General features: G+C 39.7%; 1 protein-coding gene across 12 annotated transcripts in view; it reads right to left on the bottom strand.

The window, feature by feature from the left end:
- FHOD3 (formin homology 2 domain containing 3) overlaps window positions 1–24,029 on the bottom strand; it is a 487,025-nt gene that overhangs the window by 80,048 nt on the left and 382,948 nt on the right. For 10 of the 12 annotated variants that reach the window (XM_037730378.1, XM_037730382.1, XM_037730380.1 and 7 more), the window contains 3 exons: window positions 12,383–12,517; window positions 7,062–7,112; window positions 826–1,040 (listed from right to left, as the gene is read on the bottom strand). In XM_037730378.1, the coding sequence (XP_037586306.1) occupies window positions 826–1,040; window positions 7,062–7,112; window positions 12,383–12,517 (401 nt within the window). The remainder of the gene's footprint in view (window positions 1–825; window positions 1,041–7,061; window positions 7,113–12,382; window positions 12,518–24,029) is intronic. The other 2 variants (XM_037730383.1, XM_017505776.2) reach the window with 1 other exon arrangement.

The following is a 24,029-nucleotide window of genomic DNA, read 5'->3' as shown; positions in this document are numbered from 1 at the left end:
AAAATCTTAATGCCTCTGATGTCTTCAATTGGCTAAGTCTACATCAGGCTGTAAGCCATAACACTTGACTAAATCAAACAGTACTAGCAGTAGGGTTAATCAACATACACACTGTGTAAATGCTGGTGCCTGGGAACCATTCCTGTGTTAATGTGAAAGGAAACGGACCTACAATGGGCAGAACAGGCCGGAAAACAGCTGATGCTGAAGGCTACAGTGTACAACATCACGCCTCTCCAAATAAAGCTAAGAAGGCAATATCTCCAGGGAGAGCTTGCCTGTCCGCACATAAGCAAGTACACACACCCTCACACACCCACACCCAATCATGTGCCAGTAATTTTTACAATTGGAATTATTTTCCTTCTCCAGTATTTACCTTCTCTTTTCACTAGGTCCACATTTTTCTTTGCTTGCTGCAATTAATTTTATTCTCCTTTAGTTTAATTTAAAACAGACTAAGTTCCTCAGGTAAGAACATTCAAATGTGGTCACTTGATTGGGCAGACCCACGTATCCAAATGAGAAAGTATTAAATGAATATCCCAGTATTTAGGATTAAATATCAGAGTAAAGCTTATTTTCCATATTCTCCTTTTTCTATGACCACACATTGACAACTCTGATGAATCATTTTGCTTTACTATAAGTGGCTCTGAAGACGTCTAGTTTGTTAGTGCCCACGCAGGTTGCAGTCACCCCCACAAGGCATACCCGTAGTTGCTTTCTTGGTATTAGTCTGCAGGTTGAAATCATCACTGCTGCCCCGAGGAAGCCTGTCTGATGTTAACCCATTCATTTTCCCTCTACCCTCCCTGTACTCACCTTGGGGATGCTGAAGGGTTCCTGGGGAGGAGAGAGTCACTGTCAGAGCCTCTTGAGAGTCTAAAGATGAGGGGCTATGGCTCAGAAGGGCCGGGCAAGCAGGGGCTGCCGGTGAGGTCAGGTCCAAAGAGAGGTCGGCTCTGCCCCGGCTCACACTCCGGCTTCTCAGCTCCTTCTCATGCTCCTCAGCTGCCAACTGTTCCAAGTATTTGTATCTGAAAGTTAAATTCCAAAGGGTTTCCGTCAAAAGAAAGAGAAGCCCGTGGCTGATTCTTGTTTATGGACGAAACACCTGCAGAATGAGCCGGTTTCCAGAGGCACACAGCACAGTGCTGGGCTGGCTGGAGGGTCAGCTTGCCAAAAACACCCAGCAAAGCCAAGATGCTAATGATTAAAAATCCCACGTCATTCATAACCAAGCAAATTGGGGGAAATGGCAGCATCACACAGTCCCTAGATACTGGATCACTGTTGCAGAATCCTATCTTGCTCTTTTAGGGAACATTTGTAAGTAAGCAAAACAGCAATAACCACCACCAAAAAGCCCTAAGCGTGATGGCTGAAAACCAAATCCCCCTGGAGCTCACAGCTGTGAAATGGGTGGGTGACTTGGTGTGGCAGAGAGAAAAAAAATGCCCCCAAACTACCAAAAGGGGTTGCTTGGATGAAGGCCTGCCCTCTGAATTTCTGAACCTGCTTCAATGCTAACAGCAATGTAACTGGAATTCACTTTGTTCTCTCAGTGCTGACCATGGAAACTTTTTTATATTCTAAAATATTTCTGAGTAGGAATCAGACATCCAATAGCTTGAACCTGACGTCACATATAGTTTATTCATCAAAGTCAGTTTAAAAGAACAAAGATAACATCTGTTTTGCATTTCAGGCAGGCAGAACCCACTAACTGTTTATTAAGACCAGCTACCAATCATATTCTTCATAGTGTGCTTTATAGATCAGACCAAAATAACTTTGAAATGTGTGCCTCTTCCAGATGTCTGCTAATTTGACCCACCACTATTTTTTCAGAAATAAATTTATGCATCCAGCTGTAGCAGGTTTCTTACTATCTTACCCACCACTAAACTTTGAAGCAGCTTACTCAAGACCCTCACTTTGCATATATCCAATTCACTGCTTTGGTTCCTCACAATGGGCATTAGACATGGTGTTCCTCATTTACACAGATAAGAAAGGCAGAGCACATATTCAAACTGTTTTAAAGCAAGGCATTTAAAATGCATGCATTTTTTCATCCCATCCTCAAGGTGGGTGTGGTTCCTCAAACCGTAATCCTCACCCCTTCTCCCTGCCAGCCCCAATGCAGTCCACCCTTTGGACCAAGCTTGCGAGCGCATCTCCCTCCAGGAAGTTTGCCTTGACCACCAAAGCTGGAAGTGATCTTGGCCTTGCCTCTGAACTCATGTGAGATATGTAGTCCCTTCAACTCAGATGGCATTTTACATTTACTGCCTGGCATAGTCATCTTTTCACATGTGTACGTCTGTTTTCAACAAGCAAATAATAGGACTTTTGTGAACACAGGAAGATTACCATCTTTTGTTCTTTCCCTCAGTGCCTTGCATCGGTGGGCTGAGGGGAAGCAGGCAGAACATGCAGGGAAAAGCCTGCAAAGTGGCACCTCCCCTGCAGAGGCCCACCTGCAGCCCAGGATGCCGAGGGCGGATGCATTCGGTTTCATTTCTGTGGGGAATGAGCTTGCGTTCATGGTGAATCTCTGAAAAAAGGTGTACAGTGAGTGTATATGTAGATACAAACAATTGAGGCTTGGCCAACAGCACCACCTCTCGAGGGGTAAGAGAGGGAACAAAAGGAATGTGTTTCTGGCCTTAATTCAGGCCAGTAAGGAAAAGCCACTTGGCTGTGGAAGTAACAAGAACCTTGAAAGAAAACAATTTTGAGGGTTAAGAGGCAGGGCCTCCAGCGAATATGTTTTAAATGGGATGGTGGCAAGTTCAAGGCCAGGAATGCTGTAAGTCCAGGAGGAGTTGTGAACACAGGCATTCCCACACTGCTGCAACAGGATAAAGGGGCAGGCAAGAAATGAGTGTAAATAAGGAAATCTGGACAGGTCTAGGAGATCAGGAGGTCAGAATCCCAGAGCAAGAAGAGTCCAGAGGGGTGGGGCGTGGGCTGACGAAGCCCTGCATGAAAGGCTTTCAGCAAGGACAACCCAATTATTGCATTCATTTTTGCTGGCTCATTCCTGGTCCTGGCCTGCTGCTCACTTCCCTGTGGGCAGCCAGGCGGGCAGGCATTTGCAGACAGCCAAAGGGTTTAACCCACTTTCTGGGAGACTCCAGGGGCCACTCATCCCAGAGCCTGGATAGATTTGACTCAAATGCTATTCCTGTGCCTCTCTCGGCCTCACAGATGCCATCACTGAAGATCCATAAGACATGGGAATAGTTAAAGGTTTAACCTGAATTCTCCCAAACAATGAAGATGTTAATGTGTTAGACAAAAATGGCAGAAGCAGAGGTAGGGGGATGACGAGTTGTTGCTTCATGGATAGAGAGGTTCAGTTGTTTAAGATGACAAGAGTCTGGAGACTGGTTACACAACAATGTGAATGCACTTAATGCTACTGAAATATAACTTAAAATGGTTAAGATGGTCAATTTCATGTGATGTGCATTTCATCATAATTAAAAGTTTTTTTTATATAAATGGCAGGGACAGAGAGGCATGGAGGTCAAGAGCACTAAACCTTTCTGAAAAGCTGCAGTAGTGTTCATCCACAGTGGTCAGAGTGGTCAAGGCAGTGGGCTGGTACACAGGGACAGCCACGCCAGAGGCATTTACAGTGCTACAGCTTAGCGACCCCGCCTGCCCCTCATGAACCTCCAGCAGTTCTTGGGGAGGAAGTTGGACCTATGTCATGACCTTCTCCTAGACAATGACTCTAAGTGCTATGGGGCTCAACAGTACTTGATCTGAGGACCCACCAGCCCATGCAATGGCTGTCAGGTATTCCTGCTGCCATGTGAAGGCACACTCAATCCACAGGCCGATGGAGTCTCCTCTGTGGGAAGCACACGGTTTTCTATCCACAAACCCAGCCCTGAGAAAAAACTTCTTACTTTTGCTGCCTTCATCCAAACATTCCCGCTTATCCTCTGCCTGTATAATTTGTTTGTTCATTCATCTTTTCATTTATTTATTGAACATTTGTCAAGTGCCTGTCATGTGCTAAGAACTGTAGTAGACACTCAAGATTTAATAATAAACAAGGGAAAAATCCCACTCTCACAGAGGTCACAGTTCAGTGGGAGAGAGAGACAAATAAACCACTGGGATGAACTCCAACATCCACCCGGGGCTCAGTGGCAGAGCTGGTACTGCGGCTCAGCCTCTTTTCACAGGGCCCTACAGAAACTCTGCTTGACTTTAGATTAACCTAGACCTACTTACTGATGACTTTTCCTGCCACACTTCTCTTTGGAAATTCTCACTTACATTAAACTAAAATCTGGCTCCCTCTAACTTCTGCCCTGTTCTTTGTCCTTCTAAGCAAGACTCAGAATCCTTTCTTACTGCTTCATTGATCATCTTCATGCACAATTTCCAAAACCCTAGCCCAGTCCCAACCTTTCTTTGCACTCTGTTCCCAGGGTCCCTGTTTACCATAAAGCATTTCCTCTCCATGCCCTGCCATCCCCCTCAGACTAACAGCCCCAAGTGGAAGTATCCTCCTGTGCTACCTCCCACTCCTCCCCCCACAGCCTGGGGCTCATTCTTTACTCCACACACTTCTTTTTTCTCCTTTAAATTATTTGTGAATGTTATTTTCATCAATCATTATCCTATAAAGCCTTTCTTCTAGTACTTAAAAGGATGAGAAATAGCATCTCGCAGAAACTTACTCCTAGTCTGCACCATTACCAATAACACAGTTTGTCTGAAATTATAGAATGAGATGATATAAAATAATATAACATGTATCTGGATGGCCACTACACCTCAAAAGGAGGTCGCATTTATCTTGTTACACTAACATGTTACAAGCCTCAAAAACCATCTGCTGACTCTGGCTGTCTTTTTCTGAGTCTGGCATAAGGGTAAGAGACGTGGGTCTTGACAAAGACACATCCCTCTATCTGGAAGAGTTAACAGATGGAGTCTTTTTCCTTATTTCTGTACTACTTTTCACCTCTGATGTCTATTAGTATCTCCACCCATTTCTAAATTCCTTTATACTTGGAAATCTTGTCTATTCCTAGCTTATTAGGAAGGAACCCTCAATTGCTTTTGAAACAGAGATGAAAATCTATTTCCCCTAACTCACATCTTCACCAGGTTATTCAAGAAGAAAACTAACAAGAAAAATGGCTGGGCCAAACCAAAGGAAAACGCGTGGCTGCTTCCCCAGACCTCTGTGTAAACAGAGAGTTGACTTCGAGGGAAGAATCCCACAGTGGGCCTGGAGAGAACACGCCTGCATCCAGGCTAATGGGCAGCCTGGAAGCAAGGACTAAGGGCAGAACCAGAGGAGAGAAGAGAAGCAGAAACCTCCTCTTAACGAGTTTGCCAGACCTAAGTGAAGCCTTGTTTGGAAAAAAAGCAGTAAATAACATCCAGAAAGAGCAGGACTTCCGTGGTTTGGAAAAATTTGGAAGCCAGCCTGAGCCAGTTCAGATCTTGACATAGCACCTAAAGCATCTCCCCAGGAGCTGCCAAGCCTTGTCTGTGTGGATATAACCTAACAGTCAAGTTGTTGAAAGTGCAAAGAAATAAGAATCTGGGGGGAGAACTAAAAAAATAAAATCTAGTTCCTTATGCCTGGGCAGGAAGTCAACAGCATTTTCAGTGAAAGTATATGTGATGCCCTCTGATGTGAAAAACAGGTACTAGTGAGAAATATCACTTTCCTATTTCTTTAGCAGCATCTTTCACCCTAGATTTGCCAGCCACAACTGGTTCTTAGGATGACAATAATCAATTAGAATGTTGGAATCAAAGCAATGCCATCATTTTATTTATGAGGTTGATCTAAGCATCTAATTTTTAAATTGAAGACAGGCAGTCTCCACTCTTCCCTGCCTCAGACTGTCCTGATATATTTAGCTGGTGTTTAGAAAATCAGCACAATTCCACTTCTTATTGGTACAGTCCAGAAATTTCGTTAGGTTCCCAGCGGGCTTCAGCATAAAAGGTATAAAATCAGCCTTCCCATCTCTCCATGCAGTCACCCCACCTGGTGGTAGAGAGGACAACTGCAGGCTGTAAAGAGCTGGGGATAAAAACTAGTTTTTTGCTGGTCTACTTGTACAACCAGTGTCCACAGTTTATCTGCATTTATAAGACACTGAACATCTTTGTATCTCCTATTGAGATTCAAAGCACGTTGCCATTGAAATAGACTACTGATCAACACCAGAGTTTTTATCTGCTCTATTATATGATCTAGGCTGGTTTGAATATTACAGCAATATTTTAATAACACACTTCTTAATCTTATAAAGTAATGTATCTCATACACGATTTTATTACAAAAATGTATATAACTATTCCATGGATAGAAATTTAAAAATGTATTCATGCATGTTCTAGTCAAAGATTTGTACCATAAATAATTTTCAAAATTAAAAAAAGTATTTTACAGCCTGAATATTTTAAATAAAGCTGTTGTTTCATTTGCTCATTTGCTGATTCCATATTTTGTTCTCAAGTTGCTACTATATACCAAGCACTGCGGTGGGCACTGGAAAAATAAAGGAAATCCAGGCATTGTCCCTGCCATCGAGGAGCTGAGTACAGTTAGTTAGGGAGACAGGTAAGTGGCCAGGCACACCCAGCAAGAGTCTCAGGTGTATCTAGTGCCCCAACCACTGCCTGGCACAGTGTGTGTACTCGAATATTTGTTGAAGGAGTGCTGACTATGTGACATGGAAGCACATAGTAGGAACACCTAGTCTGGACTCAGTAGCAGTTGGGCAGGGTATACGCCCTATGTCATTATGCTAATATTAATGTGCTCATTTGAAGGAGAATTTTGAAGGAATAGACACATTTAACCATGGTGGCACCAAAAGACAAATCCAAACTTTTACTGGAAAATTAAGTTAACTAGTATACTCTGTTCTGCAAAATGCCAGCTATGCAAGGTTTTAAGTGAAGCAGTTATATTTTAATCAACAGTCTCTCTGCATGCTAGGTTAATAGTGCAAAGTCACATGCTGTTTGCTACAATGGGAAAGAAGAAACATACAAACCTTTCTTCTCTTGCTTGCCTTTGCTCCTCTCTTTTGTCTAAATAATCTCGGCTAATGGAAACATACAGAACAAACAAATGGGAAAAGAAAATAACACAATTAGATGCTCAGAAAATTACCAACAAATTATGAACAGTATATCATGAAAGACCACCACTGCCTCAGAAATGTAAAATGGTTGTAACTGAATATTTTAAAGTTGTACCTTAAAAGTATTAAATACAATTGATTTTCAATACAATCACAGGGAATGCAGAAATGGAATTATTGGATTCACCCAGAAACACTACTAATTAGTTGTTGGAAAGAATATAAGTATCTGAGGAAAGAAGTTTTTTTTAAAATTCATAAATAAAATATGGCAATAACAAGCAAGCAATAACTTTTGAAGGTGATCGGCATCCACTTGATCTCAGGTAGCTCCATAACAGCCATCTTAAGAATTAAATCTAAGTGCCTTGGGCGTTTTGTGTTGCTCTCCACAGGCTGAATATTCCTTCCACAACCCAGGATTCGATTTGATTCAATTCAATTCTTTTTTTTTTTTTTTTTCCCTCTTTCCTTTTTTTTTTTTTTTTATTTTTTTTTTTTTTTCTCCCTCTCTCCTTCTCTTTCTTTCTTTCTTTTTTAAATTTCTGGGATACATGTGCCGAAGTGTGGATTGATTCCATGTCTTTGCTATTGTGAATAGTGCTGTAAAGAACACACATGTGCATGTGTCTTTATGACAGAATAATTTGTATTGCTTTGGGTATACATTCAGTAATCAGATTGGTGGGTCAAATGGTATTTCCGGTTCTAGGTCTTTGAGGAATCGTCACACTGCTTTCCACAGTGACAACCAGGATTCTTTTGCCACATCCATTACACTCTCAGTTTCTAGGCTGAGATCACTGAAGCTCCTGCTTTGTGCATTCTCTTTCATCTGTACCCACAGATTCCCAAATCTGATTAATTTTAATGTTTTGTTTTTCTATTCCCGCTGGTTAGGTTCCAATTTGAATCTAAGTTTAATTTATGTGGTTAGTCATCTCTCAGTGGACTCTTTACTTTCTTGGAGAATGCTAACATCATGGTTTTCAACCCTGGACATCATAATATAGCTTAAATATTCTATTTTTTGGTGTACTGGTAAATGGATATAAAGGGACAGTAAGTTAGACTAAAGCAGTGTAGGACAGGGAGAAAAATGCAACAAGGACTCAGATTTGTCATCATTTATAAACATCCAATCTCATCACTTTCCACACAAACTAAAATTTTCTGCAACTCAGAAAGCTTAAGACAATATTCAACAAAAATAACAATAAAGAACAACTTTTAGATGATTTGCAAAAAGCACAAGAACCACAAACAATTTAAATAAATGAAATGGCTGATAAAAGGTCAGCCATTTGGGTAACATCAGGGACTACTTCAGAAAGCTTTTCCTATTTTCTTTTTTGAATTTCTTTTCATTCACATCCTCAGAAATATGGTAGTGTAGTCACCATAATTAATAGTTGCCTATGGTCTATCCTTGATTAGTATTCATTACTGGACAAGGGCCATTTTGCCAAGTTCTCTCTGTGTTCTTAAATGACAAGTTAGAATCACTTGAAATCAAGAGTAAATCATTAACAGTTGTGATTATGGCCTCTGATGACAACCTGCCCAAGTCTAATGCTTACTTTAAAAATATATACATATGAATAACATAATTTCTGAATATATATTACAATGCATGGCCAGGTGCAATGACTCATGCCTATAAGTCTAGCACTTTGAGAGGCTGAGGCAGGAGGATCACTTGAGCCCAGGAGTTCAAAACCAACCTGGACAACACACCGAAACCCCGTCTCTACAAAAAAAACTACAAAAATTAGCCAGGCATGGTGGCACATGCCTGTAGTCCAAGCTACTCGGGAGGCTGAGGTAGGAGGATCACCTGAGCCTAGGAGGTTGAGGTGGCAGTGAGCCAAGATAGCGACACTGCACTTCAGCCTGGGCAAAAGAGTGACACCCTGTCTTGAAAAGAAAAAAAGAAAGAAAGAGAGAGAGAGAGAGAGAGAGAAGGAAAGAAAGAAAGACAGAAAGAAAGAAAGAGCCAATGCACTCTTGTCCTATTCTCATATACTTCTGGGACCCTGATACCATGAATACTAGACATTTTGGTGTTATTACACAGGACCCTAAGGCTTTGTTCATTTTTATTTCAATTTTTGTTTGTTTAGTTTTCAGGTAGGAAAATTGTTGTTCTATCTTCAGATTCACTCATAGTAATGCGTTCACTTTCTTCTCTCATAGCAATTCTATTTGGCCTTATCTGATAAATTTTCTATTTTAGTTTTCCTGTTTTATATATATTTCCATTTGGTTCTTTATATCTTTTTTCTTTTTTTACAGATACTTAGCTTTTCATTTGTTTCAAGGGTATTTGCCCTTACTTCTTAAAGCATGTTTATAGTAGTTACTTTAAAGTCTTTGACTTTATAATATCTATGTCCTTTGTGTTTAGCCATCTTTTAATTGTCTTTTCCTTTTGAGTTGAAATTTTCCTAATTGTTTTTATAAGTTATTTTGGATTGTATTTTGTACATTTTATTTATTTTGTAATGAGATACGGGGTCTTATTTAAATTCTACAAAGAATCTTGATTTTTGTTTTATTTTGCATTAGCAGGTAATCAACGAGGTTAAGTTCAGCCTGCAAGTTGTAACTTGCCTTCGGACATTGGTTCCAATAATAATTAAGTTTTCTGGGATCTGGGTGGCGATACACTCCCACTCTGTACTTAGCTCTCAAAGCCTATGGCATGCCGTGTAGGTTTGAAGCCACATATGCACAAATCAGAGACACATTCAAGAGTGTTCTCTTGACATCCTTGCTCTTTGTGGCTTTCCTAACATTTTCTGGCTCCTTGGGTTTCCTTTTCTGGACCTTCAGCCAGAAGGCTTGGGCTTTATTTTCCCATTCCTGCCACATACTTTTGGCAACTGCATCTACATCCAGAACAATGCAGCAGGAGGAGAGCAAAGTGATACGATCATGGGGTCATGGCTCTTATGATTAGAGGAAGAATTCACCTCCCTCCCATTTTGCTGTGCTTCTGTAGCAATATTATTTGGGAGGCTAGGGTATGAAACAAAGAAATAACAGGATTTCTGTACACTTTTATCTTTAGAAATTTCCGTTACTGTGCCTCAGTCTGGAAAAAGAGGGCTTCTTCTGGGGCTCTTTTGGTCCAAATTTGGCCTACACTTCTAGGTTTGGATGCTTTTGAGTACATGCCAAGTAATATTGAAGGTAAAAAATGGTAAACTCTCACTGGTTTTCTAGGACTCTGAATTTTAGTCTCCCTTCCTAATTCACCTGCTCTCTTTTACATTTCAGAATTTTCAGAGCTCCACATTTTCTCTCCATGATTTTACGGTTGCATCCAGCAATGCTGAAGGAGAGACAGGATGGAATGAATGGATTCCATTTTCCCCAGAACTGGTACCCTGTTTCAAGAGATTTTCAATCAAAAACTTTGGATGTAAGCTAATCTTTGAATTTTCCATGTATTTCACTCAGATTCTCTGCTGCTTTTTGGTGGTAAAATATGCAAATCTCCCAGAAAATCACAAATCAGGAAGCATTTAACCTGTTCCAGATATTTAGAGAATTGGTCTTTCTAAAAGTGACAACTTCCAGAACTACCCTCATGAGAAACGCTGCATACAGAGCTGACATTTCCATGTATCATTTGGTAGAAGTCTGACAGCTCAGCGTATGCTACACAATTTTGATGGGAAATGATGTTGGTTTACTTCATGCAGCCCATTCACCCAGTCTTAGAAAAACTAGGATTAGCATTTCACAGTCTTGGCATTTGTTTTCATGAAGTAGTGACTTATAGTTAACCAACTTCACAACTCTGCTCATATTTTGATTATTTTTACAATTACACATATACTTCTTGGCTTTAGAAAAGCACAAGTTATTGGCTGGGTGTGGTGGCTAATGCCTATATTCTCAACACTTTGGGAGGCTGAGGTGGGTAGATCACTTAAGGTCAGGAGTTCGAGAACAGCCTGGCCAACACAGTAAAACCTCATCTCTAATAAAATACAAAAATAAGCTGGACATGGTGGGATGGTCTATAGTCCCAGCCTACTCAGGAGGCTGAGGCAGGAGAATCACTTAAACTGGGGAGTCAGAGGTTTCAGTGAGCTGAGATCATGCCACTGCACTCCAGCCTGGGCAACAGAATGAGACTCCATCACACACACACACACACACACACACACACACACACACACACACACACACAAACACACACACACACACACACACACGTTATTAAATCTGTAAATCTTCACTACAATGCCTTACATTCCTCATAGATTTAACGGGGAATAATTGATGGGAATATTATTTGCCAAAGAAACTGAGCTGAGAAAACAGGAGGTAGAGAGGGAGAGAAAAATGAAAGGAAAGAATGTAGAAGTGATAGGATAAATGACATGGGAGAATTAAGAAGGAAGAGAAAGTATAGGAGGAGGAAGTGGGGAAGAAAGTGGGAAAAGGGAAAAAGGAGATAAGGAAGAGTAGAAGGAAGTAATGTGTAAGGAGAGACACAGCAACTGCTTTTCATTCCATAAAACACTGCACAGCATGAAGCCTAGGGGATGGGTGTGAAGGAGGATGACCTGGAGAATGTAGAGAACAGGTGAATTGGCTGAAGGAGAAGCTGAGGCACACTGGACTCAGTGGGGACAGATAGGCCAAGATATGGAACCTAGAATGAGCTATACCCAAGAAAACATCCTTGGAGCCACAGAGAAACCAGGAGATCAGGTGGAAATGGACTGAGGGTAATCAATACAACGACTTTTCCCCTCACATAGCAAGAGAGATTATTGTTTAAAAAAATAAACTGAAGATTGTTACAGGGATCAAAAAGCAAACCGGAAAGTGGGAAAAGCATTTCCTTTTAGGCATCCAATAGAACATGAATAAAACATGAGGATTATTAAGAAGAGATGGCAAATTAAGTTAAGATAATTAGGCTCTCTGTCATCGAGAAGGCCTGGATAGGACCACTGTAGATAATGGAGGACCCAAGAATACATGAGTTCCTAATTGTATTTGGCTGACTGTGCTTCCTGCCATATGGTGAGAGAAACAAAGGCCATAACAAACCAGATCCAGCCTATTCCAAGTATGTTTTTTTTCTTCCTTAAAGAAACAGAATTTTCATTGCTTCATTTAATGCCAATGTTTAACATACACAGCTGTAAAGTCGCGTGCTTTAATTTTTAACGCATTATTAAAAAAAACCTTAAGATCCTTCTTACCTGAATTTGTTTCTTTCTTCCCGCTCTATTCTCTGCAACCTTTCTTCTCTCTCCTGCCGCCGCCTCTCTCTCTCTGCTGCCAGTGACTCTTGATGCTGCCTGAAGGATGATGTGAGAAGGCCACTCGGTGATGACCTGGAGATACAACGAGTTAAGGTTTCAGTTGCTTGGCCTATGATTAAGAGTACAGAAGTAAGCATCAGTCAGACCGTGGTTAGAATTGAGGGTCTGCCAGTACCTACGCAGTCCTTGTGGAAAATCACTGAATGTCTCAAGTCTTCTTGTTTCAGGATTTTTGGCTGTAGATGGGGATAAGTAACCTGCTGCGAGTGTGCTAGTAGGAAAAAAGGTGGTAACAGACAGAAAATACCAAGAAACATGCCTGACATGTAAGCAGCCCTCAAGAATGGGTGTTATAATACAGAAGTATTACAGTCTATATATATAGACTCTATATATATAGAGTCTATATATATTTTAGGGTTGGTCAATGTTAAGACACAGACAAGCTAGAGTCAACTTTCAATCTAAAACTATTTTCTAACTATGTATCAGGTAATACATTCATTATTTGGGTAACAGGATCATTAGAAGCCCAAGCCTCACCATCATACAAGATACCTATTAACAATCCAGCACATGTACCACCAAATCTAAAATTTTTTAAAAACTGATTTTAGAAAAACTATTTTCTATTATACATGCACTAAAAATATTTTACTATATATCAATTTCACAATACACTTTTTTAGGATAATTGAACAAGGCAATGAGATGATAGATGAAGACAAAACAAACTTGCAGTGGGCTGAAATGTGAATAGAATTAAGGAAATTTCATTCTATGACATTCTACATCAGGAAGCATTCAAGGACTCAGCATGTTCAAAGGACAGGCAGTGGTATTAGTAACATCACATAAACAGTCTGGACTGTTCACTGAAAATGTGTGTGAAGGCCTCAGAGAGAAACCATAGGATGGGCATCACAGGAGATGTTAAGTCAGAGAATGAGTGGGAGAAGAGAAAATCAAGTAATCATATGACATCTAAGGAAAGGGGTTAGCTATGTAAAGGAGTCTGTTGGATCTCTGGAGAATAATAAACAAAATCTGTTATGGACAATTGGGTCTTCACTTACAGAAAAAAATATCTAAACCAAAGAGACAAATATTTATGAAATATATTTTGCCAATTTATTTATCCAAGAATATAGCTTGGGTAAAATCCTAACTGAATTCAGTGAAAAATATACCTGCAAGGTGGGAAACACAGGTCTCAGTGCAGGAGAAAGGTGTAACTCTCGTATTACACACACTGCCATGAGGCCCGCAGACGTTCTCCCTAGAAAAGATGAGTCACCTATGGCTATCAGTCAGAGGTGGCAGGGAAAATGGAGGGAAGAAACCACTATCCCTGGTAACTACAGGGAGGGAGTAGCCAAATTCTATATTCCAGGCTCACTATGGAGCTATTTTCATCAGCTCCAGACACTGAGGCATAGATAGAGTTTATTTATCTTTCTCATAAAAGAAGTCCAGACCAACTTCTATTTTTTGTAAGTTATTGCTATTTTGTGGGAATTTTTTCCCTGCTGTATGTAGCCAAATCTAATAAAAAAATCAGAGTAAAGAGGTTTGTAGTACCTCTTGCACAGTAATTGATAAAACTGTTATGTATATAATAGATTTAACCTAATTAATAAGTTTTATCTAATAGATGAATATGTATAGAAGCTGGTAATCAAATGAGAAAAAACATATTCTTTCAAATATATAAGAACTACTAAAAAATTGACCATCAGTTCTATCACAAAGCTCAAGAATGAATGCCACAAACTGGTTTCACATGAGCTACCTCCTGATCACAATGCAACTGAGTTGAAAATAATTAACAGATGGAAAAATATTCCATGCTCATGGTTAGAAAGAATCAATATTGTGAAAATGTCCATACTGTCCAAAGTAATTTATAGATTCAATGCTATCCCCATCAAGCTTCCTATGATCTTCTTCACAGAACTGGAAAAACCCACCTTAAACTTCATATGGAAACAAAAAAGAGCTCGCATAGCCCAGACAATCCTAAGCAAAAAGAACAAAGCTGGAAGCACCACACTACCTGACTTCAAACTATACTACAAGGCTACAGTAATCAAAACAGCATGTTACTGGTACCAAAACAGAAATATAGACCAATGGAACAAAACAGAGGCCTTGGGAGTAATACCACACATATACAACCATCTGACCTTTGACAAACTGGACAAAAGCAAGCAATTGGGAAAGGATTCCCTGTTTAATAAATGGCATTGGGAAAACTGGCTAGCCATATGCAGAAATCTGAAACTGGATTCCTTTCTTACAACTTATACAAAAATTAACTCCAGATGGATTAAAGATTTAAGCACAAGACCTAACACCATAAAAACCCTAGAAGAAAACATAGGCAATACCATTCAGGATATAAGCATAGGCAAGGACTTCATAACTAAAACACCTGAAGCAACGGTAAAAAAAAAAAGCCAAAATAGACAAATGGGATTTAATTAAACATAAGAGCTTCTCCACAGCAAAAGAAACAATCATTAGAGTAAACCAGCAACCAACATAATGGGAAAAAATTTTTGCAATCTACCCATCTGACAAAAGGCTAATATCTAGAATCTACAAGGAACTAAAACAAATATACAACAACAACAACAACAACAAACCCATCAAAAAGTGGGCAAAAGAGATGAACAGACACTTTTCAAAAGAAGACATTTATGTGGCCAAGAAACATATGGAAAAATGCTCATCATCGCTGGTCATTAGAGAAATGCAAATCAAAACCACATTGAGATACCATCTCATGCCATTTTGAATGGCGATCATTAAAAAATCTGGAAAGGCCGGGTGCAGTGGCTCATGCCTGTAATCCCAGGCTCTGGGAGGCCGAGGTGGGCGGATCATGAGGTCAAGAGATTGAGACTATCCTGGCCAACATGATGAAACTCCATCTCTACTAAAAACACAAAAAAATAACCTGGCATGGTGACACATGCCTGTGGTCCCAGCTACTCAGGAGACTGAGGTGGAAGAATCACTTGAACCCAGGAGGTGGAGGTGGCAGTGAGCCGAGACTGCGCCACTGCACTCCAGCCTGGTGACAGAGCAAGACTCTGTCTCAAAAAAAAAAAAAAATCTGGAGATAACAGAGGCTGGATAGGATGTGGAGAAACAGGAACGCTTTTACACTGTTGGTGGGAGTGTAAATTACTTCAACCATTGTGGAAGACAGTGTGGCGATTCTTTAAGGATCTAGAAATAGAAATATCATTTGACCCAGCAATCCCATTACTGGGTATATACCCCAAGGATTATAAATGGATCTATTATAAAGACACATGCACACATATGTTCACTGCGGCACTGTTTACAATGGCTAAGACCTGGAAATAACCAAAATGCCCATCGATGATATACTGAACAAGGAAAATGTGGCATATATACACCATGGAATACTATACAGCCATAAAAAAGGATGAGTTCATGTCCTTTGCAGGGACATGGATGAATCTGGAAACTATCATTCTCAGCAAACTGACACAAGAACAGAAAATCAAACACCACATGTCCTCACTCATGAGTGGGTGTTGAACAATGAGAACATGTGGACACAGGAAGGGGAACATCATACACTGGGGTCTGTTGGGGGGTGGGGGGCTAGGGGAGGGATAGCAGGGTATAGGGAGATTGGGGAGGGATAGCATTAGGAGAAATACCTAATTTAGGTGATGGGAGGATGGAGGTAGCAAACCACCATGACATGTGTATACCTATGTAACAATCCTGCAAGATCTGCACATGTATCCCAGAACTTAAAGTAAAAAAAAAAAAAGAAAAGAAAAAGAAAATAAATAACAAGGAGATAAATTTTTTAAAAAAAAATCCATGTAATTGGAAAAATTAAAACACATCTAATAACTTAGGTCAAAACAAAGGAAAGGGCCAGGCATGGTGGCTCACATTTGTAATCCTAGCATTTTGGGAGGCCAAGGCTGGTGGATCATGAGGTCAGGAGATCAAGACCATCCTGGTCAGCATGGTGAAACCTCCTCTTTACTAAAAATACAAAAATTAGCTGGGCGTGGAGGCTCGCACTTGTAGTCATTGCTACTTGGGAGACTGAGGCCGGAGAATCACTTGAACCCAGGAGGCAGAGGTTGCAGTGAGCTGAGACTGTAGCACTACACTCCAGCCTGGGTGACAGAGCGAGATTCCATCTCAAAATAAAAAAAAAAAAATAAATATAAATTAAAAAATAAAAACAGACTATTTAAAGAGTATCATAATGAAAAATGATAAAACCATAATGGAAAACCTGAATGTCAAGTTTTGTAGAATACTTCTAAGGTGGTATTTAGAAGGGAATATATTGTCTTAAGTATTGACATTAGAAAAGAAGAAAGAGTAAAAATTAATGAGTGATTAGCTCAACAATTGGAAAGGCAACAGTGAAAAAAATTCAAAGAAGGCAAAAAAAAAAGAGCAAAGACTAATGAAATAGAAAAACAAAGGGATATAGACAAAAATCAACAAAACTAAAAGTTGGTTTATGATTATTTTGAAAAACCTAACAAATAGACAAGTTCTGTCAAAATTGTTGAGGAAAAAGGCCACAAATGAGCATATTCAGAAATGACGGGTAGATACAATTACAGATACAGTGACCAAAAAAATCACAAAAATCAGGGGAACTTTTTATGACAATAAACTTGAAAGATCAAAGAAATGATTTTCTAAAAATATATAATTTACCAAATCTAATTGAAGAAGAAATAGAAATTTTGAATAACCCTGTTACTCACAAAAGAAATTGAGTTAATTAATGACAAATATATTCACACCCATGAAAAATATCCAGGAGAGTCAGATTTTCAACAAGATTACTACCACTCAAGGAAGAGTTCAAGTTAGACATAGAGAAAATTCCAGAGAACATAAAGAAGAAAAAACTCCACAACCCATTTTATAAGATTCATATTACTTGGACTGTTACTGGTGAGGTGAAAGCCAGGTGAGAACAGTATGAAGACAACAACTTACACACTATTTAATATGAACACAACTACAAAATCTGAAAGAAAATCACACTGGGCTTGTCCAGTGACTGCAAGGGTAATTCGAGATGATAACATCAAGGAATATAATTTACTACGTTAATAGTTTATTGGAAAAAAGCCATGGCTACTTCTGTAAATGCAGAAAAAGCTTTAAACTCAACAACCATTTGTTATTTTAAAAATCCTTTTTTAACTATGTGTAGTAATAGAAATAAACTTTCTTAATCTGACAGTGGGTATTTGGCAAGGAAATTTTTTTTAACTACAGTAAGGATCTTTTTTTCTGTGTGTTTTTTTTTTTTTTTTTTTTTTTCTGTGTGTTTTTTTTTTTTTTTTTTTTTTTTTTTTAGACAGGGTCTCATTCTGTCACTCAGGCTGGAGTGATCATGGCTCACTACACAGCCTTGACCTCCTGGGCTCAAGTGATCCTCCCACCCCCAGCCTCCTTCTCAGTAGCTGGGACCACAGGCATGCACCACCATGCCCATCTAATTTTTGCATTTTTTATAGAGTTGGGGTTTTGCCATATTGCCCAGGCTGGTCTCGAACTCTTGGGCTCAAGCAATCCTGCTTTGGCTTCCTAAAGTGCTGGGATTACAGGCATAAGCCACTGCACCTGGCCAGTATCATTCTTAATGTTGAAACATTAAGAGCAGTTTACTATTAAAAATAACATAAGGATGTTTCTATCATTGCTTACAGTTGACATTATTCTGGTGGTCTCAGCCAGAATACTAAGAAAGGTAAAAAGCATAAGGAAAAGAAATAAATACAATGCCATCATTTACAGATAATCTGACCATCTATAAAGATAATCCAAGAAAGCTCATGTTATTTTATTAAGAGTCTAGCAACGTTTCTATATATAAAACATAGAAATGGCAACTGCATTTTTACATGTCAGCAACAATTTACCAAGTTAATCATAAGCTAACTATGCATTACTTAACTAAAGATATGAAAGACCTTTATAAAACCTTATTAAAATGAAACAGTTACTAAAATGGCTAACAGTTGTCTCAGCACCATTTTTTAAGCAATCCATCACTTCCCCACTGATGTGTAATGACACATTTGACATGAGTCAGGATTCCATTAATCTTTTATTCTTTCAAATGAATTCATTTATGTATTGAAAGAATCAATGCAGTCAAGATGCCAATTCTCCTTTTTTTCCCCAATTAATACTATTTCAAATCAACATCCAAAAAAGGATTCTCCATGAAATTTTACGAGTCCAAAATTTTTACACAGGACCTGAGGTTTTAAGGATAACCAAGACAATTTTGAACAAGAACAAAGCAGAGCACTGGCCACATTCGATATGAAGCCTATTCTGAAATCACAGTGATTGCCCGGCATGTGGTCTTGGTGCATGAATGGAAACATGGACAAATGGAGTGGGATAGTGAGCCATGACACAGACTCATACACAGACAGAACCCTGATTCATGTCAACTGTGTCATTACACATCAGTGGGGAAGTGATGGACTACTTAGCAAATGGTGCTGAGACAACTGTTAGCCATAAACACAAATTACAGGCTGGGTGCAGTGGCTCATGCCTGAAATACTAGCACTTTGGGAGGCTGAGGTGGGATGATCACCTGAGGTTGGGAGTTTGAGACCAGCCTGATCAACATGGAGAATCCCTGTCTCTCCTAAAAACACAAAGTTAGCCAGCATGGTGGTGCATGCCTGTAATCCCATTACTCGGAGTCTGAGGCAGGAGAATTGCTTGCACCCAGGAGGCAGGGGCTGCAGTGAGCCGAGATCGCACCATTGCACTCCAGCCTGGACAGCAACTGTTGAGTGAAACTCTATATCAAGAAAATGAGGGGAAAAAAAAAGAAAGAAAAAACAGAAAATACAGCTACTCCCACCTCATACCAAATATAAAAATAAATTTTAGATAGTTTAAGTGAAAAATATAAAAGACAAAACTTTATGACATTCAGATCTCAAGATAGGAAAGATTTTTTAGATCAGAAACTGAAAAGAACAACGAAAAAGGAAAGACTTGATAAATCTGCATATATGAAAATTTAAACTTGGTGCGCATTGAAAGACTACATAAAAATAAAGAAGAGCAACAACCTGCGAGGAAGTACTTATAACATACATAAACCACAAAGGATTAGAATGCATTATGCAAAAGAACCCCTTCAAATCATTATGCAAAAGACAAACTACCTAGGGGAAAATGGGCAAAGGGTAATGAGCATTTCACCAAAGAAAGTTAAATGGCCAATATATATATGAGTGATGCTCATCTTCACCAGAAATCAGGGAAAAGGAATGCAAGCAAAACCCACAATGTTATATTGTTTCACCGCTATCAGATTACAGACTGACAAAAATTAATGTCTGATCACACTCACCCATTGGCACAGAATAACTCTCATATAGTGCTTATAAAAGTCTAATATAATCATTTTGGAAGAAACACATAATATATCTGAAGATGTATATTTTCTAAAATCTAGCAATTCCCCTTCTAGGTTTATCTAGAAAGTAACTTTGCATGCATAAAGAAGACAGACATGTATGATACAGAATACCAAACGTTGCAATGTTTTTTATTGCTTGCTAGTGGTTAATAATTAGAAATAACACAAATGTCTACAAATAAATATATAGTATGTTTTTAGAAAGGAATACCCTACATCTGTGAAAATTAATAACTAGAGCGATATGAACATAGGTACTTTCCAAAAGCAGAATATATGGATAGTGGAAAGTAGACTGAAGAAAAGAAAAAGTATTCTATCATGTCTATGAAGTTTAAATACGTGCAAGGCAAAGCTACATACTAGTGATACATGTATATTTGGTAAAAACAAAAACATACATGAGAGTAATAAATACCAAATTCAGTGGAGTGATCATCTCTAGGGAAGAAGGGAAATCAAAGGGATAAGGGGCTCAATTTTATATCTGATGCTCTTTATTGCTCTGTAACTTTCTAGAATTATCTAAAATTTTCTGTAAGCCCTGAATATATTTTTTAAAGTCATTCATTTCTCTGAAATAAAAGTACTTTTTAGGAGATAAACAACTTGTATATCAAATATCTTTGAAACCCCAAGCGAACTGAACATCAATACTTATATCCAATTCTAGAATTCAGAAACATAACAAAAAATAGGGTATTTTACACAGAATTATTTTAGGAGCCAAATGATTTCCCTTAATTGAGGACTTTGAATCAGGCTTTAAAGCCTGCCCTGTGTGTTCTTCTTCAGCACTAGCAGCCTCACCCTTCTGAGTTCTCTTTCCAGAGGGGAGAGAGAGAAGCAACATTGCTGGTCTACGTTCTTAAATGAGAAGCGAAATGAGGACCTTGCTATTCCCCTTACACTTGTGACTTCAGCTCATTCTTCTAAATATCCCAGTCTTTACAATCTTCTAAATATCTCAACCACCTAAGAAGCACTAGTAGCTAAACCTGGTCACAATGAAGCCTTTTTATATCAGACCTTAACACAATTTCCTTGTTTAAAATGAGAATAATAGAGCCTGTTTAACATGGTGTAGAATTGGACAAGTATTAGAACTTGAGAAAGTTAAGTAAGATCCATCCAATTTAGTCAAGTGAAATCTGTCGTTCCTTGTCGGGAGCCTCTAAAAAAAGAATATGCAGCTCAGCCTCCTGTACACCTGGACCTTGCAAAAGCAGATCCCATATTGGCTCCTAGGCCAGAGTTCACCTGTGAACACAATAGCAGGCACCATTAATAATACTTTGAGGCTCTTTCTTTAATCATCTCAGTACTGAGAGGATGGAAATGTGGACTTCTAACTCAAAGTACTGAGGAATGGTTCTTCTTTTCCTGAAATAAAGCAAAATACCTTGAGTAATGAAAGATTTATTATCCCGAGTGCCCTAACAACCGATTCCTGTATCAGGAGGAGAAGCCTGTCTGTCCTAGGTGAATCTAAGCAACTTTGCTTCTGTTAGAAGATGAACACCCCAAATTGTCATTAAAAAGATAGACACCAAAATTCACGCTGGCATGGTGAACTCTTTTCTTTATAAAGGCATCTTTAACAGGTTTTTATCTTTCATATTGTTATTCCAGGAAAATACCTACAATGATTGGAAGTTGTTGCAATCATGACAGAAAGGAATGAGCACAGGGCTTGGGATAAGAAAATTTGAGTGTGGCTGCTAAACCTCAGTTATTTGTAAAATAGGGATAATCACACGTCTAACTTGTAAAGTACTGTAAGGTTTAAATGAGAATGTAAATGAGAATTTGCTTAGAACAGCATCTAGGCCACAATAAGCACTCAGTAGCTATTACTTTATGTTGGGTGTTGCAAATCTGTAGAAAGCGGGCGTGGGGTGGGATAGGGGTTTGTGCTGTAGACCTGAGGCCAGATCTGGAGAATGACACTGGCAGTTCCCAACTTGATGGACTCCGGTGGGCTGGAGGTTTGATGTGAGCCTTCCCATCCTGGCTACCCAGCTAGGTCGGTCATTAGGACTGCATGCCATGCTGAGCGTGCACCTGGAATGCTAAAGTCATCTGCAGTTATGTCTAAGGCAGCTGCAACCGAGAGAAACTACAAGGGAATGCAGGTGGCAAGAGGCCAGAGAGATTTTATAAGAGAGTGGGTAATATACTCTGAAGGAGAGGAATTACAATATTTAATCTTCACCTTGCCAGGCCCCAGGGTGTGCTCCAAAAATCACACCTGGCAAGAGCCTCCCACACTGGGACATCTGGAACAGGAGCTCTATTCCACTGAAATATGGTTGGTAATAATAGTTAACCTTTCTGGAAATGATGTGGTGTGCCAGTTACTTTACATCTATTAATAATACAAAAGGAGGTTGTATGGATTAAAAGAGCTATTAAAAGAGTCAAGTTTGTTAATTATCCCCTTCTTTATATACGAGGAAACTGAGGCACAGAGAAATTATATTAGGGCACAACAGAGCTGGGCTTTTAAACTAGCTGTCCAGAGCCCTAGTGTTGACTGAGGCCCCTTTCCTCCATAGCACTGGTACTTGGTAAAGCACCATTCCAGCAGCATTTAGCACAGTACAGGTTCATTTCTTCCCTAGAGATGGCCACTACCCTGAATTCAGTATTTATTCTTTCCATATATGTGTCACATTTTTTCTTGGCAGATTACATGTTGGGGTCAGATCTTGTTTTCCCATTCATCTCTATACCCTGGTACATAGAAGAGCCTCACTGTCTGATGAGTCAACTAATGATTGAATAAACAGGATGCATGAAGTCAGAATAATATGTATAGGCTAGTCTCAGTGCTCCCAGACCCCCAGCCCACTCTCTAAGTGAAAACGTATGATAAGGACCTACAGAGAAGGAGTTTTTTGCACTAGACCCAGTCCATTGGCAATAGCTGAGTGAATGCAGGGTGGGTGCCTGCCCCAAAGGCAGCCCGTCAAAAGGCAGGCTATCCAGTGGCATAGGAGGCTCCTGGCACAGAAGGTTGAGCTAATCATAGTCATGTCTCAGGGCTGTGCACTGGGAGGTGGAAAGAGAATGTGCATTTGAGAGAAGCAAAAGCCAAAGGTCCTGGAGGTGGGGAGGCTCTTGGTGGCACTGTATGAGACCAACGTATGAGAGGACAAAATAGAGCCATGCTGTAGGGAGAAAAAAAATGATGTTGACTGTATGAAGAGAGAGAGGGGGTGGCAGCAGGAGGCAAAGGAACAAAGGAGACCACGTGGGAAGGGATTGAGACATGTTAATGACAGAGCATCAGAGGATATAGCTAAGAATTCACACGGTCAGGGACACCTGGCTGACCCTGATTTCTAGTGCAGGGAGGCGGCCATGAAGGGTGGGGACATGACTAACCAGCCTTCTCTAGGTGTGCAGGAGGCCTGTCCCATGGCTGACAACCCAGTGTGCTGACAACCATGGGAGTTCTTCCCCAGCGTCCCATCACTGGGAAGACACTGAGCTCAAAGGGGCCTAACTAAGATGCCAGGGAAAGGAAATGCAGATCAACAAAAAATTGTATTAGCATTGAAAAATCCCCAGAAATAACAGTAAATTTCAAGTTCAATTTTTTTTAGGGGGGGAGAAAAATAAAACGTTACTGGAAGAGTCAAATGCAGAGCAGTGTGCATCATAGAATATTCTCAAATCTTCCTTCCCTTTGCATGAGAGTTTGGGACATCTTATCCCAGAACTTACTCCTGGGACACGTGCTTGCATCTGACAGCTTCACAGGTTTGTCTTCGTGTGAAGTCTCTGAGCTGTCCCAAGATGCTCCCCTCACTGTCTCAGTTCATGTTATTTGTATTTATATTCTCCTAGCCAAGTGATGGGATTCCAGGAATTTCAGTTGTCACTCAGCAAGTCACTGAAACTGTGCTCATCCAAAAAGTTTTACTAACTTCCATTTAAGAATGCAAGAAGAACCACAAAGGGGATTTAAAGTCCAACCAGCCACCTAGTTGCTGAATAAATGACATCAAAATTGACAAGCACCTTCACCAGTGAACAAGAAGGGCCACAGGAAGCTGAAACAAGAAGACTACTCAAGGGTAGGAG

The sequence above is a fragment of the Cebus imitator genome, unplaced genomic scaffold (genome assembly GCF_001604975.1).
Source record: "Cebus imitator isolate Cc_AM_T3 unplaced genomic scaffold, Cebus_imitator-1.0 Scaffold342, whole genome shotgun sequence".
Taxonomy (NCBI): domain Eukaryota; kingdom Metazoa; phylum Chordata; class Mammalia; order Primates; family Cebidae; genus Cebus; species Cebus imitator.
Note: the sequence above shows the minus strand (reverse complement) of the source record. Positions and strands in the feature narration are given on the sequence as shown.